Source organism: Homalodisca vitripennis, chromosome 4, assembly GCF_021130785.1.
Source record: "Homalodisca vitripennis isolate AUS2020 chromosome 4, UT_GWSS_2.1, whole genome shotgun sequence".
NCBI classification, from domain to species: domain Eukaryota; kingdom Metazoa; phylum Arthropoda; class Insecta; order Hemiptera; family Cicadellidae; genus Homalodisca; species Homalodisca vitripennis.
In genome coordinates, this window is record NC_060210.1 from 158,554,095 (window position 1) to 158,574,782 (window position 20,688).

Consider the following 20,688-nt stretch of genomic DNA (forward strand, 5'->3'; position numbering starts at 1 on the left):
AGAGCTAAACTCAACATTCACATTAAATAAACCCTTTCCACATGGCTACATTACTTGATTTTTCTTTATTACTTTTATTACTTGTACATGTTGGTAAAACTATGTAAATAAAACCTTACAATTGCAATTCTGTTTATTTTGGTACATACTGTATTACTGTATGTAAGCTTCACATTACATGGTTTTTATAATTCTTTGTAGTTTTTAAAAGTTTTCTTATAATTCATTGTTTTTGTTTAGATTTCAGAAAAGACAAATGAAATAAAAACTTTAGAAAAGTTATTGGATGAAAAAGAGCACCAATCTTTAGAGGATTACAACAAGCTCATTACTATCCAAAGTGAAAACATTTCTTTAAAAAATGAAATTAAGGTAAGAATCTTGACTACAAGTCAATATTTACAATGTATTATTTTAATTTGTTGTAAAATTAGCTACCGTAATCAAATTATTATCATAACTTTGGGAAAATACTGTGTGTAGAAATATAGTATAATGAATAATATTATAATATTTGCCAAAATATATAAATTTCAAGTGGTTTTGTAATGTGCCATTTTTATTCAGTTATTTTAATTTTTACATTTCAGTTAATTTAATTTATTTTTTAATTTATGAAAATGTTTATTTTACAGTCTATTTAAACAGCTTTAGAATCAGGCATGTATAAGATGCCACTGAAGTCCAGATGACACAGCAGTGTTTGGCCAATATATTTGAAAATAATTTGTATAATAAATATATGAAATTTTAGTTCTTTGGTTTTGTAAATAGTTGTGTTTATTGTCTCAGTGCACTTGATTGGTAAAGCAGAGTATGTCTGCTTTAAAAAGCTATTAAGGAAGTTTTGTTTCATTTGCATATTAATAATGTTTGATTTCAGAAGAGGTATTATTTTGACTAATGATGTTCTTATGATTTTAATTATTTTCCCTCCAGACTTGTCCTAGCAGTCCTATCTGATTAACCTATATTCTAAAATTATATATTCTTTTTTACATGTATGTCATAAATATGAAAAATATTTACTCTTGGATCCAACTGCTTAGATACTTGCTTGAGTTTAAAAGTTAAAAACAAAGTAATCAGTAGACATTTTCAGTTACATTAACATTGTGTTTATTTCTGTGCTTAGACATTAAATAATTTACAAACAATAACTTCCAGTTTTAATGTTAATAACAACAAAGACCGGTACACATTTTGGCAGTTTTCTTTACAACTTCGAAAATTCATAACTCGGAAACTTGTGATTTGATAAAGATCAAACTTTTAACATGATGTATTGTTATTAGTACATCCTAGAATGTAATTCTATAATAATTAAAAAAAAAGTTGTTGTTAAATTACCATCTTAGTTTTTATTCTTGACTGGATGGTTAAACAATTCAGCATTGATCACATTATGAGCTCTTAAAGCCATTAGTCATCTTGAGTGTTTAATTTTATAAACCACTACTGAAAACGTTAAATTTCTATCACCAATTTAAATTTAATTGAGCAGATTTTGTTCATTTACCTTGGCCGGCACCTGCTTTCTGAGAACATTCTGTTCATTTGCCATCGTTATAGGTTATAGAAGGTATAACACAACGTTTCGAGGATTGGAATCTATCCTCTTCTTCAGGTGGGGGACAATGCATACAAATATAACTAACAGAGAGAAATAAAAAAGGTAAAGAAAAGGGTTCAAACATACCAAAAGCTGCTTGGAGTCCAGTCCAGGTGTTCCCACTGTAAAGGATGCAAGTCCCGAGCACAAATCACAAGTACGAGGATCACAATCACATATCACACTAGCACAGGCTACAGTGGGATACTGCAGTGCCCATTTCTTTCCCTTTTTTACTTCTTTCTCTTTGTTATTTTTGTATATATTAATACCTCCTCTACCTGATGAAGAAGATAGATTCCAATCATCGAAACGTTGTGTTATAACTTTTATAACATATAACGATGGTTAATGTCCAAAATCCTGTTATCCTTTCAAACCTGCCATCATCAATAACAAACTTTAAACAAAGAACCTTTTTTTATACTCAAACGTGAATAAAATAAAAATGAACAAATTTGAAAAATACTGTGATAATGTGGCAAACACAAGTTACACCTATATGCCACATTTCACCAAATTTAGAATACCTGTAAGTGGCATGAAATAACTGTTGATAAAAGAAAACACATTCATATATGTAGACAGTTTTCTGAAGAGTTTTATTTTCAAACTCAGGATACCCCATAAAAGTGGATCCCACAAATAGCTGAACATAGGACTTCTTCTCTTTCACAGTAAATTTCCTATACTTGCCTAATGTATATGTGAAATAAAGTTATAATGGCATGGCAGTAACAGGAAAGTAACAATGTTTCTATGTGCTTTAGGAACTTGAACAGATCGTAGAACAATACAAGGAGGAACAGAACAAAACATTGGATTATTCTCTGGATATTTCTGCTCCTATCTGTGAAGAAAACCTTGGCCAGTCTGTTATTGATTTACAGCTGATGGAAAAACAGGAGCTCATAGAACAGCTTAAAAATCAGCTGTCATCACTGCAAGCTGTTCTAAATGATAAGGTATTTAAATAAAATATATAAGCCTATAATCCACTTAATTTGAACCTAAATTCTTTTACAAACAATAAACTCATATTATCTCAAAAATAGTGGGTATGGTACCTGTATACTACACAATTTTGCAGTTTACTGATATTGCATGTGCTGTTTTTGAACACTTTTGTATAACAATAGGATCTATTTATATTATGCAGTCTATTTTAATAAAACTAGTGAAATTTGCTATACTGATATAATTTAAGGTGTACTTAACAAGAAAAGCTTAAGAATTCAAAATTTTTGGAATTATTCTCATTATTTAGTGTTAAAAATACGCCAAATAATGTAATACTTAGTAAATGGTTGGAACTGCTGTGATATTGTTTATTGATTACTATTTATTACGAGGGCTATCCAGAAAGTAGATTAAGTTTTACTGTGTACTCGCTTGGGGACTATCATGGCCAATTTTAAGTCAGGGCGTTTCTTCATTCAGTGGCTAATCAGCCATGCTAACGAGAGGTTACTGTCGCTCCTTTTTGTTTCATGATAGCAGTTTAAAATGTGTGATGCAATTGAAAATCCCCTGAGTTGTGAAGTGTGGTCGGTATAAAACAGTTTTTGTTGGCTAAGCACAATAAACCAATTGAGATTTATCACCAACTCTGTGAAATTTATGGGAATGTTATTACTGAAGGTGGAGTGCGTCAGTTATGTATTAGGTTTAAAAGTGGCCGAACTAATGTGTCTGATGATAAAAGAAGTGGACGGCTAATCATTGTGACCGGTAAAATTGTATCTACAGGGATGCTACAGGTCAGGGAAGTCAGGGAAAAGTCAGGGGAAAAAAACAGGACTGGAAATCAGGGAAAAGTCAGGGAATCCGGTCTCAAGTCAGGGAAAAGTCAGGGAATTTCGACGTTGGTCAGGGAAAAAATATAAAATCCCTTTACACAAATAAACTTACTGCTGCCGGGCCGAGTCCAAGCCTGCAGACGACGCTGCGCATGAAGCAGGCAGCCGAGGCGGCTCAGCTGGCCCACCCATTAATTGCCAAAAAACCCTGGGGATTGCGTCGAAAAAAGTCAGGGAAAAATGAAAAATTTGGTCTGGAAATCAGGGAAAAGTCAGGGAATTTCATTATTGGACTCCTGTAGCAACCCTGATCTAAAGTCGATGATAAGATTAAAGAAGACCACTGATTCACAATAAACTCTCACTTAGTTTTCCTCAAATTTCAAGGAGTTAGTTACACGAAATTGTTATGCAGAAGTTAGGTTACCATAAATGTTGTGCAAGATGGGTACCAAAAGTCTTAACAGAAACCCATATAAATCAGCATATGTTTGCTTCATTGACATTTTTGGACACTTACGAAAAGGATGGTGATTCGCTGCTCGATCAAATCGATACAGGAGACGAGTCTTGTTTAAAACACCTGAATTGCGATGCAGCACGTTGATGACGATTTGGAGCTGCGGGAGTCTTAGGCAGCAGAATTTTAAAATGCTTGGAATTTCTAAATTAGTTTACCACTTTAAGTGCCTAAATTTGTATGGTGACTATGTTGAAAAATAGTATTTTAGTGTCACTTTCAAATATATATATATATATATATATATAATACAATTTTTCCTCATACTTTGTGTTTTGTTTATATCAAAATGATGGTCCTCCTATTTTTCTATTTCGTAACAATATACTGAAAATTGTATTTTTGAGTTTTTTTATTATAACATTATTATTGCCTAGTATTTAAATGTTTAAAATTATACAGGAGAGTCTTCCTAATTGAAAACTTATTGCGGCTTAAACCTGTTCGGATTAATTAAATCATCACAATAATGAAAAAATGGAACTCAAAGACAAAATTCTAGTCTGTTGTCATGCGACATGAGTATAATCATGCTAGAGGGACGTACAGGTATCTTGCCCTCATCTACAACGAAAGCCTGAGTCATCTGTACATCCCCTTGAAGGGTGCACCTTTGACTGATACCTGCTAGTAGAACGTATTGGGCATAGTAAAATCCACTGTGACTTAAATCTGGACAACAAAATTGACCAGGAATGGCACATCACTGGCATTATCACATGAAGAGATAATGTCAGAGTAAAATGGTCGATATATCTAGTTTACTGTGGAGGATGACTGTCACAGTGGATGGAAAGACAAATAATTATACATTAACACATTCGGTGCGGCGCGGTCACCGGTCACGTGGCGCCACTGGGTAGCGGCGGGGTCGCCGGCGACCCTGCGTTCTACTGCTTATTTACCGTTTCAGTGTGGTGTAGCCACTTGCTAGAGCGGGGTGAAACTACGTCGCAGTCAATGTGTTAATTGTTTTGCTATTACTACTTCTATGGTTCTGGATAATACTAGAACTAAGCAATCGGTCTATAATACAATTGCTTTGATTACCTACTTTCCCTGTGTTAAGTACAGGTACAGGTACAAGATTACAAATTTTCAAACAATTAAGGAAATTCCTCGTTGTAAACAACTATTCATTGATAAAGTAAAATTAGTTAAGATATAACACTTAGTATTTTTAACTGAAATGGATAGTCCACAACGAACCCCACCCTTTTTTATATATGACAGAAGCTTAACTGTGTGAGGTACATCCTTTACAGCAGGGGTCACCAATTACTTTTATTAGGGGTCCTTTTTAAAAGATTATCATAACTGTCATGGTCCGGAAGGAAAATACCACCTATGGCCTTAATAAATAAAATAATAAACTGTACTATTTAAATATTGTGTAGATACAAAATCAGTGAAAAAATAAAACAAATAGGTTTCAGAACATTATTTTATTAAATAATGAGCAAACGTTATAAACAAAAGGAAGTACCATGCGTTTTTACAATATTAATGAGAAAAACAACATTTTTGCCTTGAACTGTCTGTCCAAAATTTGGACTAAAGTTTGTGTAGGCAATTGTCATTAAATCTTGGAAATGTTCGTTGGTAAGTCTTATCCGGAATTTAGTTTTAATGAAGTTCATTCATATTAGTAAATATTGATTCACAAAGATGTGTTGCCCCAAACAAAGTGAGAAGTTTCAAGGCTAATTTTCTAAATTCTGGATATTAATTTAAAAAGTAACCTGGGTATTACCATAAATAAATTTTATTCAAAACTTTTGATAAGAAACCACTTCTTTTTTGTGTTTTAAAAATATATTTTCTTGGAAATCGAAAATGTCAGTCTGGAGAGCAGCTTTATTACTCCTAAAAATATTTGCAGCTTCATTGCTCCATTCATCAGCAGGATACAGAGAGTAAATGTTATGTAGGGTGTCAGCAACATTCTCAATTTTCTTAAAATCCGTGAATTTGTTTTCAAATTCCGATTTAAGATCCTTAATGAATGTGTGGTATTAGACAACGTAAAGTTCGTTGTCAAGTTTTTTACTTCTGTCAGGAACCCCCATACAAGCTTTTTTTTGTCTTGAATTTTAAGGTTCAAATCATTGATGTGTTTTAAAATATCTTATACACGAAAGTAATAGGTGTTACATTTTCTTTATAGCTAAAAAACCTTATGTAGGTGTTGGTTGATGTCTGATTAATGTTGAAATAATCCATCACCGTCTTCTCTCCAGGTTCTTCCTATTAATGGCAAAATAAGCAATAGCTCCTCAACAAAAGTTTCTTTCATTTTATCCAAGAAATGAACAAATGTAACCAATTGAGCTTTATCAGTAATGTCACATGATTCATCCATAGTCAGAGCATAATAGTTGGAATTATGTAACTGCCCTTTCACATCACAATGGTTTTCTCTTGCCATAACGTGTGTTTTTTTATAGATAATGTAATCCGTTGAATAATTACATCTTTTCAAAATTATCAAGGTATCAAACAAAACATTGCCTACCTCAAGCATGCATTCCTTAACTATACCAGCATCGGTGAATAGTTTCATATACTTAGCAATAATCCAAGAAATACGTAAAGAAGTCTCACCACACTTCTCCTTCTCAGTCATTGAACGACTCATGATTTGAGTCAAAGATACATACGTAGTTTTTCGTTTTATATTCAAGCTTTTAACAAACACAACTGTTTGTTGACAAATCAAGCACATTGGTACTGCTCAAACTCAATTTGGCAGCGTGAAACAATACAAATAAGTCTGTATTCTGGCAAAAAAAGTCCATTTTCAACTTCCACCTTTCTTTTTATGGCTTTATTGTAAAAAATAAAAGGAATATTAACACGTATCATAGCTAAGTAAACGTATTTGGCACACATGGTGTCTTTTACTCAACATAAAAACTAGATACTGACTTATTGAAGGAGCGGGCATCAGCGCATACTCGCCCCCTCTAACACACTGCGCTGCACTAATTACCCACTGCAATGACTGACAATCTTGTGCTCTGTACCGATCCATTGGCGAATCAACGACTATAGGAAAGACAAGCTAGGTGGAAATCAAATAATGCATTCAAGTTACATATGTAAAATAGTTTTAAATGGTGACACAAGGTCCGCACAAAATATGATGGCGATCCAGATCCGGATTTTGGTCCATCGTTTGTTGACCCCCTACTTTAGAGTGATAGATTAAAAAGTAAGGTCCTCTGTCAACATCTTTACTGGTCTAAACTGGTTTGCCAGGGTTCTTATCAACTGATACTCTACCAAATGTCAATCTTTGTATAAATATTGTTTCTCTTTCTCTTCAAAATGTTTTTTTGGTGTGAAGAATATGTCTTAGAGAAGATATTAAAAGTTAATCACATTATAATCTATTTTTATAATTAATTCAGTTACATTTTAATAGTATATCATTCTAAAATATAACTATGATTATAGGTCTCTCAGATATCTGATCAACGTAAAACAATGACATGTTTGGAAGAAAAGTTAGAATATAATGAAACTGAAAGAAAAAAGTTAAGGGAGGTTTGTAATAACTTGGAAGAGGAGGTGTCTTCTCTCAAGTCCAGTTTGCAAATGTACTTAGAAGAAAATAAGACATTAAAATATAAGAATGGTATCTTGGAGTCCAATTTAAATGATGCCAACAGTAAAGTTCATGATCAACAAGCAGAACTGGCCAAATATGCAGAGAAAGTTACTGAACTTCATGGTAGTATCAAATGTTTTGAATCCCAACTGTCCGATTTGAGAATGTTGAATAAAAGAACTGAAAATGACAAAAATGATTTGCAGTCCATCATTCAGCATCAGGTAGGTAATAAAATTAATAGTGAAATCTAGTACAAATTGTAATTTATTGAAGTTAATAAATATTCTAATGCAATCATTGGTTGCTTTACAATTTTATTAAAAGTTGTGTGCTTAATAAAAATTTATCAATTATGATAGGTACTAGTTTTTCAATAATTATAGCCAATTAGTTGTAAAGTTTATCATACATAGCTCTTAATATAAAATCTTTATATAATCTACATCTGTAGTTGAAGAATGTATAACATTGAAATGTTTTTTAGGCTTCTCAAATGTCTGAACTACAAAGCGCAAACATACACTTAAAAGATGAATTGAAATTAAAACAAAATTCAATTGAAGAAATACAAACAATTTCTAAGGGTCAACAAGAAGAGCTATCAACTGCCAAAAACAATTTACAAATATCTCAAGAAGAAAATACAAGATTGACATCCAAGAATAGTACCTTGGAGTCTGCTTTAGTCGATGCCAACAATAAAGTCAGCAATCAACAAGCTGAATTGGACAATTTTTCTGAGAAAATCAATGAACTTAATAGTGCTATAAGTTGTTACGAGTCTCAAGTGTCGGAATTGGAAATATTGTTCAAGACAACTGAAATTGAGAAAAAGGATTTGCAGTCTGTCGTTAAGAACCAGGTAATTAATCCATAATTTTGGTAGGATTGTTATACACACATTATTTTCAATTAACTAAATTGTTTCTTAAGTTTACTCATATATAGTACTGATGCAGCCTCCATTAAATAGTAATGACTACCATATTACAAGTAAAATCAAATACTGCATTGGTTGGTAAAAATTTAAAAAGTTATTCAATCTCATTTTTGCATGGCAAGTAAGTTTATAAAGCTTTTTCCTCCTTTTAGATGTAGCTGAATTATTGTTGTAACCTATCTATCTATCTATATATATAGAACAGATATAGCCATGAGTTATAGAAGAGAGCAAGTTCTTTTTCTTATTTAATGTATTCAACATATTATTACAAAATATTGTTCCATATTTAATATCAAATAATGTATTCTATTACACCAATTTTTTCAACTTTTACTGTGATTTTATTCTTAATTATATCTTGAAAACATGTGGCACGTAAAGTGGTTATTTTAATTTAAAATGCATATGATTTCAGTCTAATACAATATCTGAACTACTGGAGACTAAGGTAAACTTAGAGAAAAATTTACAAGGAAAACAAATAACAATAGAAGAGTTAAATACAATTTGCAATAATCTTCAAGAAGATTTGTCTTCTGCAAGAAGCAATTTACAACTGTCAAAAGAAGAAATTGAGAAATTATCATCCAGTAAGAAGACCTTAGAGACTGATTTAACTAATGCCAATGTTAAAGTCAATGAATATACAAAAGAAATAGAAAATTATGCAGATGAGGTTATTAGACTAAATGATACAATCAGCAGAACTCAATCCGAACTGACTGAATTGAGAATAATGTTTGAAACAATAGTAAATGAGAATAAAGAGTCACAGTTGTCACTTCAGAGTCAGGTAAGTAATGTAACAGTCAATTATATCTTGTAAATTCTAAGCTGATACAACTAAAGTTGTTGAGGCATTAACTTTGGGCTCTGTGAGTTAAAAATAGTCTTTACAGTTTTTAAATTAAGATCAATCAACTACAAATAGTTAGTACATCTTCTTATTCTTTCTCGGTGACCCACAGTACTTGGTATCAGGCAACTGCTTATAATACATACAAATTTTGTAGCCTGCCAACAAACATCAAACTAGTTATGATGACAGTCAGAGAAAGTCTCAAAATTTGCATTTCCCTGAAATTAAACATAATTAAAAATAAGATTTTTAAGTATACAATCTACAGTTGAGGAAATTAAAATAACTCTAGTCTATAGAACATTACTTAATTGAAAAATACCTCGAATCTCAAACTTATGAGAATATGGTTATTTGACTAAACCAGTTTAAAAATGTGAGAGAAGTTAAAAATGCTCTAGTTTCTTTAATATTTCTAAGACATTTGTTTTATTGTGGTTCTTTTGCAAATTGTTCTATTCCAGATAACCAAAAGTTAATTTTTTTCTATCATAATTATACATCAGTGCCTATTGTTTCTGCATTTGGTAAATTCTGCTATAGTTTTTTTAATTTTATTTTTTTAAGAAATAATTGTTTAAAAGTATGTACCAACATTTTAAGAGGCCTGTACAAACCAAAGTCTTTAACGATTTATTTGTATATGAAAGTTTGTTTGCTTTCTCTACATAATTTGTCACCATTGTTAGCCTCTTATTGTATTGTTCAATCAGCGTTTGAAGCCCATCCTCATAAAAGTGAGTTTTCAACAACAGCGACATTTGTTTTGTCTACCTTGTCACAATAGCAGTGCTGACCCCCAGATACTTCTTCAATTGAAAGCCAAAAAGTAATAGCCACTGAGAACTAAATCGGGAATCTAAAATCAGTATTTAAAAGTACCGTTCAACCATAATGTCCAATTTTCTTATCTGGTAAACAATGTGCACACCAGCAATAATTACAGAATACTGTATGTTAAAATAAGAAATGTTGTTATTACCAATACTTTAAATATAAAATTGATATTCATAGCATCTCTCACAATTTAATACTTTTCTAACAAATGAGACATTTAAATAGTAATAAGACATAGTTATTATAAAATTATGTTATGCAATGTACGATAATAGTAGAATTTTGTTGATATAGACTTGTTTTAAAACCTGTATGAGTATTTTTACACTTAAAAGATTCACAACAATTGAATTGAATATTTCAGGCCTCTCAGGTATCTGAACTACTGAAAACCAAGATAAACTTAGAAGCAAATTTGTTATCAAAACAAATTGCAATAGAAGAGTTACAAAAAGTCTGTAATGAATTACGTGAAGAATTGTCATCTGTCAAAAATGATTTGAAAATATCTCAGGAAGAAAATACGAGATTGTTGTCCGAGAAAAGTATGTTAGAGTCTGCTTTAACTGATGCGAACAATAACGTCAGTGATCAGCTAGCAGAAATTGACAAGTTTGCAGAGAAAATTACTGAATTGAATAATACTGTTACTTGTTACGAATCTGAACTGTCTGAATTGAAAATGATGTATGAAAAAGTCGAAAATGAGAAAAAAGATTTGCATTCCAACATTCTTAGTCAGGTAGGTTATATTACTAATTGTTGATTTAGCTACCATAAATAGTACCAGTTTAGTTTCTATTACAACATTGACTATAATAATGTAATGTGGACAGTTAAATACTTTTTAATATTTTTTCATTGTTTTATAAAATGTAAACAAAAGCCATTAAAATTATATCTAAGTTCGGTATTTTATGAAAATTAAACCCTTACCTTCTGTCAGATGTAGCTGAATTATTGTTTTATTTTATCAGTTTATCAAGTTTATTCTATTATTTGGTTGTTTAATTTATTCAATTTATTGTTAAGTATTGTTCAACATTTTGTAGTAGGAAAATGCTCATTCTTGCCATTACAGGCATTGCAGTACAGCGATCTGTAGTTGACAGTTTTTCCAGTTTTGTCTTTGTAAGAGCACGTCTGGTTCAAATGAATTATATTTTTATTTCCATTATTGAATTTTGATTGTCGTCTCAGTCAAGATAAAAGAAGACATATATTTACTCATACATAATATATTCATAGTTGTGAGAAGCCTACTTTATCCATGAAGAATCTTGTCAGGAGTAGGATGAAGTTGTTGAGCTGTACTATGTAATAAACCAAATTTGGTCCTAAATCTCTTTGCTGCATTTAAACCTCTCTTGTTATAATGATTGTACATACCTGTGCGTACATACCCTACTTTCGGTGTTCGATAATATGTGGAGTATACCTATACTCCGATATACAAACGCAAGCAGATAAGAACTTTTCAGATGTTCTGATTTTCACACTTTGTTTCATTCAGCCAATGAAATATAGAATCCTATTAATAAATTTGGGTGGACACACTTACCGTTTACATACTGCTTGTTAGGGATCGAAGTCCAAGTCCAATTTTCTTATCTGGCAAGCATTGTGTACAACTACAATAATTACAGAATATGTTAAAATAAGAAGTGCTATTATTACCAATACTTTAAATATAAATCTAATATTGTAAGCATCTCTCACAATTCTTTCTCTAAGAAATGAGACATTTAAATACTAATAAGACGGAGATATTATAGAGTTATATTATACAATATTATAAATTTATTTATTTGTTTGAACTTTTTGAATTAAATTTGACAATTTCTTCTATATAATACATATTTAATTCAATAAAATAAGAACTTTTAATGGTGATTTAACAGTTACCTGGAAGTTTATCAATCAATCAATAGATTAAACAAACATAAATTGCCAAAGTGAGGGGATATCAACCATGGCCTGCTTTCATTACAAAATTCGAAAACAACAAATACCACATTGTATTTTTTGGCACAAATGAAACTGCATTGTGCAAGGAAGCAGATGTTTTCTCGTATAATAAATATCTATCAGAAAAATTGCCAAAAAAGAAAATTACACCTACTTTAAAAATCGCATTAGAGGAAGCTGAAACGCATGTTCTGCTCAATCCAGTACAGAATGCAGGCTATACTGATGAAGACACAGAAGAGATCTTTACAAACGACCCAGCTGAACAAAGTTCAATTGAAGTAAATGAAATAAACAGCCAGCTACGATATGAAAAGGAAAAAATGGAATCATCCCTACGTCTGGTGGAGGAAGAAGCTACTGAGATGTGCATGAATTTTGAGAAGGAGATAACCAGTCTCAGAGACCAAATAAAATTGCTTGAAAACAAATTATGTAAGAAAGATAAAGAGCTGTTGGAACTGCACAACAAATTGGAAAATTATTGCAATTTAGAGGAACTAAACTATCTGTCCCCAAAAATTTTGATTTCAACCAGTACACAGACAAGAAAGGAAGCTTCAGAAAATAAAGCGAACGAAGAACTTTTAACTAGACTGGAACAATACGAAAAAGAACTTAATAATAAAGAAATACTCATTCTTAAACTTCGGGATAACATTGACGAACTAAATGAATCAACTGAAAATAATAAGTGTCTCCACTGCTACCCACCTCTACAATACTCTGATTTCTCAAATGTTAAAGTTCACTTTCGGAACAATGCCAAAAATAGTTCGCCTCTCATACAAAAAAACACTTTTACAACTGAAAACCAGTTTCAAATTCTTGAAATGGACGACATTGTTGAAAATGATAAAACAGAGGAAAATTCAAGGCCCACTCATAAATCAATTATAAAACCAAATACTAAATCTAATGCTAAAGCAGAAACTAACGTTCAGCATGGAAATACAACTTCAAGGCCCAAACTGATCATTCTAGCGGACAGTCATGGGAAAAAGCTCAGTACTATGGTTGAACAAAGGTCATCTTTGAATGTGTGTTCTTATGTTAGGCCAGGAGCAAGATTTGACCAGGTCGTAGAAGAGGTGGGAGAGATCACAAAAGGTTTGACCAGCTCTGATTACCTCTTAGTGATGGCAGGCACAAATAATGTTGAGAAATCAGGTGTAAAGCAGCTCATGAATGATGTTCATACATTAATTAACAATATAAAGCACACCACCCTCTTGCTGGCTACACTACCCATGAGGCATGATCGCTGGGAGCTAGATCAAAATATTACAAAAATAAATGCTGAACTGGAGAATATTAGCGAAGTGCACGATGGCACGGTGAAACTTCTTCCCCTCCATCTCCTGCCACGACATGTTCACAGCGCATGGCTTACACATGAACCGAAGAGGTAAAAACCGGGTTGCTGAAATGATAAAGAATCTTGCCATGAAGAAAGTCGTCGAATTCGAAGCTGAAATTCAAATATCAACCTCAACATTACATAGTGGAGTAAAACCGACAACTATGCTCATTCCAAATGAAATCTACAAACAAGTGGCAGAAGAAGTAACTGCCAGTCAACAAGTTCCCCCAGTTTCTTCAAACTCCAACAACAACAGGAACACCATTGAAACTGCCTCTGAGCTTTCTTCTAGAATTACCATCTTGGCCGAACTGGAAACATCATCCTCAACTTTAGAGTCAACACTATCACCAGAGACAAATATTAATGGTGCTTGTAGTATTAGTTCTAATTTTTTGTCCAAGATAAATCAGTTAAAAAAGCAGGTGTAAAAGTTAAGAATATTTCTCCCAACTTAAAACAATCTGAGTGCCATATAAAATTCTTATATTTAAATGTGCAAGGTTTGAATAACAAAATACAAGTCCTGGACAGTTTTATCAATGACAGTAATGATAAAAGTAATGAAATTTCATTTATTTGCTTATCTGAACATTGGCTCAAGGAAGGCTTGACTAATGCAGCATGCCCACAAAATTTCTATTATGCAGCAGATTTCTGCAGGAAAGATACTATTAGAGGTGGAACCTCTGTTCTCATTAACAAAAAAAATTAACTCCAAAAAAATTGATGTGTCTCGTTTTTGTTCAGAACTAAACTTTGAAGCATCTGTGGCGGTTGTGGATAGTCTTAAAGTTATAGCAGTTTCAATTTATCACTCCCCTGCAGGTGACCCTAAGAACTTCTTGGAAGCCCTAGATGATATATTAACTTTCATTTCCTCTTACCGTGGATATTCAGTCGTAATTGGGGGTGACATGAATGCCAACTTTGACATAACAACGTGCAGGAAAACGTCAAGCGAATTTTTAAATATTTTAAGGCAACATAATTATTTCTGTGTCAATGACAAACCTACATGGGGAAATCATTGTCTTGATAATATTTTTTTAAATTGTCCAGACAAATTTATCTCATGTAACATCTTTAATTTTCCTTTCTCAGACCATAATGGCCTTATTTTAAACATACAAAATTATACACCCTCAAAAACTTTCCGAAATTTAAACGAAAACAACCAACAAATAATGCCTTTCATAATCAGTTTCCCACAGTCATCTACTGATGAACTGATCAATAGCCTATTGTCACACGATTGGAGTATCTTATTTTATAATAAAAAAGTATTGTGCGCACAAACCTTTTTTCAAGTCTTTTTTTCAGTCATAATTAATAAAATGGAATTTTTTTCCAAATTAAAGAAACAAAATTTCTCTGAGACCAAGATGAAAAAAAATAATAATGAATGGTATACAAAGGAACTGGCGCAAATGAAAGAGAGGCTTTTGTACCTGCACAAATTAGTAAAAAATTCTGCCTGTGATAGGCTTCACACACACTACGCTGATCTGAAAGGAATTTATAAAAAGTCCATAGAGGATGCAAAATTGGCACATAATGCAGCGAAAATAGAAAATAGTAAAAACAAATGTAAGACTGCTTGGAACTTAATAAAAGAAAATACAAATAACTTTCCGTCTCAACCAGACATAAATATCACCCCAGATCAGTTCAACAACTTTTTTATTAGTTCAGTTAAGCAAATAAAGGATAGTATTGAAAGGCCTAATATTGATAGTATGAGCTTTATTATAAATCACCATATTGAAAGAAAAGATTTTACTTTTACAGAAGTCTCAACTGAAGATGTCACTAAAGCTGTCAAAAGACTTAAAAACTCAGAAAGCAAAGATATTTTTAATTTGTCTAATAATTTGTTTAAAAAAATTTGTCATACATTTTTGAAGCCTTTAACTGTATGTATTAATAAATGTTTGAATGAAGGGGTTTTCCCTCAGGAATTGAAACTGTCAAGATTGTGTCCAATTTTTAAGAAAGGGCCTAGAGATCTACCTGAAAGCTATCGCCCTATATCAATTGTACCGGTACTGTCAAAAATTATAGAAATCTTAGTACATGATCAACTTGTTGCCTATCTAGAAAATAATAACTATCTTAATTCATCACAGTTTGGCTTTAGGAGAAATAAATGTACCATTGATGTTGTTGACACATTAATTAGAGAAGTCCTTGATGTTTTTGAGGATGGATCCTTTGCTCAAGTCACTCTCTGTGACTTGAGCAAGGCATTTGACTGCGTTGAACATAATGAACTAATATTGAAACTTAACTATTATGGCATTACTGGTATTTCTGCTAAGTTTTTTCAAGAATACTTAAAAAATCGGAGGCAAAAAGTTCTTATTAATGGAAGCTGGTCCAATGAGTTAGTGGTTGAGAGTGGAGTGCCCCAGGGTTCAGTCTTGGGCCCCCTTTTATTCCTACTACACATAAATGATCTTCCTACTGCTGTTAAGGCCAAATCTCTGTTATATGCAGATGACACAACCTTTTTAAATAGTCATACAGACTTTGCAGCATTAAAAGACCTTGTGAATGAAACAGTCGAAGAAGCTTCATTGTGGTTCAGGTCAAATGGCTTTTTATTAAATGAATTAAAAACCCAAAATATTTTATTCACCTTAAGACGAACTCCTCAATATGATATAATAAATGATTTCTCTTCTTGTGTAAAATTTCTAGGTATTTTTATTGATAAAAATTTAACATGGAATCCTCATATTGAATATATTTCCAAGAGATTATCCCGTGTAATTTTTTTACTAAGACGAATAATGAAATATGTGCCTGAAAGCTATATAAAATGTGCTTACTATGCATTTTTTCAATCTATAATAAGGTACGGTTTAGTAATATGGGGTAATAGCACTAAAATCAATGAAATTCTTATCTTAAAAAAAAAGGCAGTTAGGGTAATAGCACAAGCACAACCACTGGACCATTGCAAACCACTTTTCATAAAACTAGAATTGCAAACTGTTATTAACCTATATATATATATTTGACTCAGTATTATACATTATGAAATATATTCAATCTCAAACTTTTAGCAGAGATCTACATAGCCATAATACCAGAAATAAAAATAATATTGTAATGCAACATTGTAGGCTAAGCAAAACCCAACAAAGTCATATTTTAATTTCCCAAAAGATTTACAACAAATTAATAGGTCTAGTTAATAAGTATTCTGTAAATATTTTTAAAACTAAGCTATATAACTGGTTAATACAGAACCCATTTTATGAACTTTCAGAGTTTTTTAGTATTAATGATATTATATATTTCTAGATTGTCCAATTGCATATTCCAATTTGTTAATCTAATGGTTTAAAGCTTTCATCTGTATACTGGAATTATGTTTTATTTAACATCAAACCTAAAATATATGTACAGTATTTTTATATATTAGAGTAATATCTCTTTTGACTATGCCACTTAGGTGTATTTATGACTTTGTCAATGCATTTTGTAAAATGACAATAAACATTATTCTATTCTATTCTTCTATTCTATTCTATTCTAATACAATAATAGTAGAATTTTGTTGATTTAGCGTTAGTTGTTTTAACATTTTTGTGAGTATTTTAACAGTTATAAGACTTATGAAAATTGAATTGAATATTTCAGACTTCTCAGGTATCTGAACTTCTCAAAACAAAGACAAACTTAGAAGATGATTTGCTATCAAAACAAATTGCAATAGAAGAGTTACAAAAAGTCTGTAACGAAGTACAAGAAGAATTATCATCTGCCAAAGACAATTTGAAAATATCTCAGGAAGAAAATACGAGATTGTTGTCCGAGAAAAGTACATTAGAGTTCGCGTTAATTGATGCAAACAATAATATCAGTGATCAGCAAGCAGAAATTAACAACTTTGCAGAGAAAATTACAGAATTGAATAGTACTATCACTTGTTACGAATCTGAACTGACTGAATTGAGAGTGATGTATGAAAAAATTGAAAATGAGAAAAATGATTTGCAGTCCAACATTCATAGTCAGGTAGGTTATGTAACTAATTTATAATTTGGGTGGGATGGTTTTATACGATATCTTTTCTACTAACTGTAATTCTTATTATACTCATAAATAGTACCAGTTTAGTCTCCATTACAATATTGAGCGATATTATACGCTTGGACAGTTATGTACTTTTACATTTTTTTACATAGTTTTTTTAAATTTAAACAAAAGCCATTAAAATGATTTTTATGTTCGATATTTTAGGACTTTGTACCCTTACCTTCTCACATATGTAGCTGAAATATTGTTTTACTTTATCAAACAAAAATAAGCATAAGTTTAATCTGTTATTTTCTTGTTTAATTTATTTCACGTATTGTTCAATATTTAGTAGTAAGAGTATGCAATTCTTCTCATTACAGATATTTCAAAGTGCAGCGATCTGTTCTTGATGGTTTTTATCTAGTTTTGCCTTTGTAAGAGCACTTCTGGTTAAAATAAACTAATTTTCATTTCCATTTTTCAATTTGCTTTGTCGCCTCACTCAAGAATATATATATATATATATATATATATATATATATATATATATATATATATAAACGAGTAACAAGGTGGTATCAGAAAGTTCTGGACTGTACTCACCTTTTTTTTATCCGGCAAGTGTACAAGCCGGAGTTTTTAGCCTCTGCCACAATAGCCACTGAGTCATTTAGCCGAATTTCGTTGTTGTAAATGGTTAGGTTATGTCTACAAGTCATGCTGTGTTATTGTGTGTTATCATTATGTATAAATTTTGGGATGGCTTATAAATTCGGACAACGGGTTTGCATAAAGTTGTGCTTTGAACTTAAGAAATTATCAACGGAAACTTTTGCAATGCTTCAAAATCTTTTGAAGGACATTGAATGAGCAAAACACAGATTTTTGAGTAGGTTAATGAGCGCTAAATGACTTATGTGTTAGTGTCGGTATTAACTATGGAAGCTGTAAAGAAATTTTAACCGAAAATCTAAGCATGCATTCAGTTGCACAATTTGACATATTGACGTGGGCAGTGAACTGAAATACACATCTGAAATTGACCCCACATTCGTATGCTGGATCATAACACTGTTAATGAACGATGGTTTCATGGTTATGATCCAGAACAGCAGTCCTCAGTGTGGAAAATTCCACAATCAGCAAGACCGAAAAAACAAGACAAGTGAGAAGTGCAACAAAAACATGGATTTTTTTGACATTAAAGGCATTGTCCATCGCGAGTTCTTGCTACCTGGTGTTACAGTAAACTCTCATTTTTACTGTGGCATTTGAGGGAAAAACGTGCGTTGAAAAAAGCCTGATTTGTGGAAAGACAAAAACTCGCTTTGGATCACAACAATGCTCCAGTTCATGCTACCATAAAAACAACATGACTACCATTTCACATCCTGCCTAGTCCCCAGATTTAGAACCTAGTGACTTTTCATTCTAACCAAAAATGAAAATGCATATGAAAGTCACTGTTTTGACAGTGTTGAAGACGTATGAAAAATCTCAGTATCGGTCCGTTTACAAAGAAAGCTGGTTACAAGTGCTTGTTGGCAAGCGCTTGCAAGTTCCAACCGGCATGATAAAAGTACATTGTATCAAGCGTGTGCGTTCACAAACAAAGCTTGTCCCGGCTAGCAAGCCCTTGCTACAAGTCCTGACAAGGACGCAAGAACCTTTTGTACTTGTTTTCCGGCTCTTGTTGACCAAACCAGTCAGTGACACAACTGTGCAGTATGGATGTCAATGAACTGATATCTCAAGTTTTTAGAAGAGGGGCTATTTGGGACAAACGGCCAAATAAAATATAAAATAACTAGTCTTTCTTCGGTATGGATAGGTTGCTTATGCCAATTTCCCCAAAACTTGACTAAATGCTTTCAATTTTCTTGAGGATGTAACCAAACATGGTTAACTCCATTCTCATATTAGAAAAAAACCTTACTTTGTCAAATTTCAATTGAGGAAATAGATGGTGGTATTCCCCAAACCTACCTCTTCCGCGGTTAATTGCATGAACACAGACTTTCTTTCTACGAATTTTTAATTCAACATGTTCAAGTAAAAATAACTCTTCATCACTTGAAGCTTTGTCCCAACGAGAGCTGAAAAAAACACTAAGCTTGAAATGATTTGTTTTATTAACTCTTGGAGCTTATTTTAAAAGTGATAACAGGCATTAATAGACCAAGACCAGTTTATAAACCAAAAAATAGCAGACCTAGTCTGGAAATTTTCTAATACCACCTTGTATATTCATGGTTGTGAGAAGCCTTTGTCCATGAAGCTTCTTCTCAGGAGTAGAGGGAAAAAGTTGTTAAGCCTTTGGTAATAGACCAACTTTGGTGCTAAATCTCTTTGCTGCAATCAGACATTTCTCAACATAATGTTTGTACATACCCATGCAGACATACCCTACTTTCGGTCTTATATGATATGTAAACAATACCTTCATAGACATATTGACATACAAACGTAAGCAGACAAAACTTTTCGGACGTCCTGATTTACCAACTTTGTTTCATTTAGCTAATGAAATAAAGAATCCTATTAACCCATTGGGATGGACACATTTACCAGTTACATACCACTCGGTTGGGACCGAACGCCAAGTCAAGCACTTTTATATGATCTCCATTTGATATTACACTGTTCACAGTATTTCCACTAGGTATCATTTAGATGTTATTTATTAAGTTTTTAAATGCAACAAATAAACAAATTTTATTTCTGTTGTGTTCTGAGTTTGTTTGTATAAATCTTATATTATGTACTCAAAGCTCGAGCAGTCCAATTTTTTTTAAGCGTGACGCGTTTCGCTCTATTACGGCATTGTCAAATGCACGCTCACATAAGTAAATAACACAGTGTAGGCCTACACACAGAAACACAAGACATAAAATAAATTAATTAAAGGTTCACATAGGCAGGTCGTCAAGTGAAATGCGTCATACATAAGAATAAATTGGATCGCTTAAGCTGTGAGTACATAATATAAGAACTAACCAAATTATTTTATTTTCATTAGGGCGGTTAACCTATTTTATTTTAGTGTGTTGTGAAGAATGAATGTTGCAATATAAAAAATAGTAACTGAGTGCGTGAAATAAATGACAGAATTGACAGAGGTGTGTATTAAAGGGATTTT

General features: G+C 32.1%; 1 protein-coding gene across 7 annotated transcripts in view; it reads left to right on the forward strand.

Annotated features, from left to right (window-relative positions):
* Positions 1-20,688, forward strand: part of LOC124360410 (repetitive organellar protein-like) — a 96,430-nt gene that overhangs the window by 35,654 nt on the left and 40,088 nt on the right. For 5 of the 7 annotated variants that reach the window (XM_046814019.1, XM_046814022.1, XM_046814021.1 and 2 more), the window contains exons 8-14: positions 241-372; positions 2,383-2,577; positions 7,391-7,768; positions 8,032-8,409; positions 8,906-9,283; positions 10,551-10,928; positions 17,169-17,546. In XM_046814019.1, the coding sequence (XP_046669975.1) occupies positions 241-372; positions 2,383-2,577; positions 7,391-7,768; positions 8,032-8,409; positions 8,906-9,283; positions 10,551-10,928; positions 17,169-17,546 (2,217 nt within the window). The remainder of the gene's footprint in view (positions 1-240; positions 373-2,382; positions 2,578-7,390; positions 7,769-8,031; positions 8,410-8,905; positions 9,284-10,550; positions 10,929-17,168; positions 17,547-20,688) is intronic. The other 2 variants (XM_046814023.1, XM_046814024.1) reach the window with 2 other exon arrangements.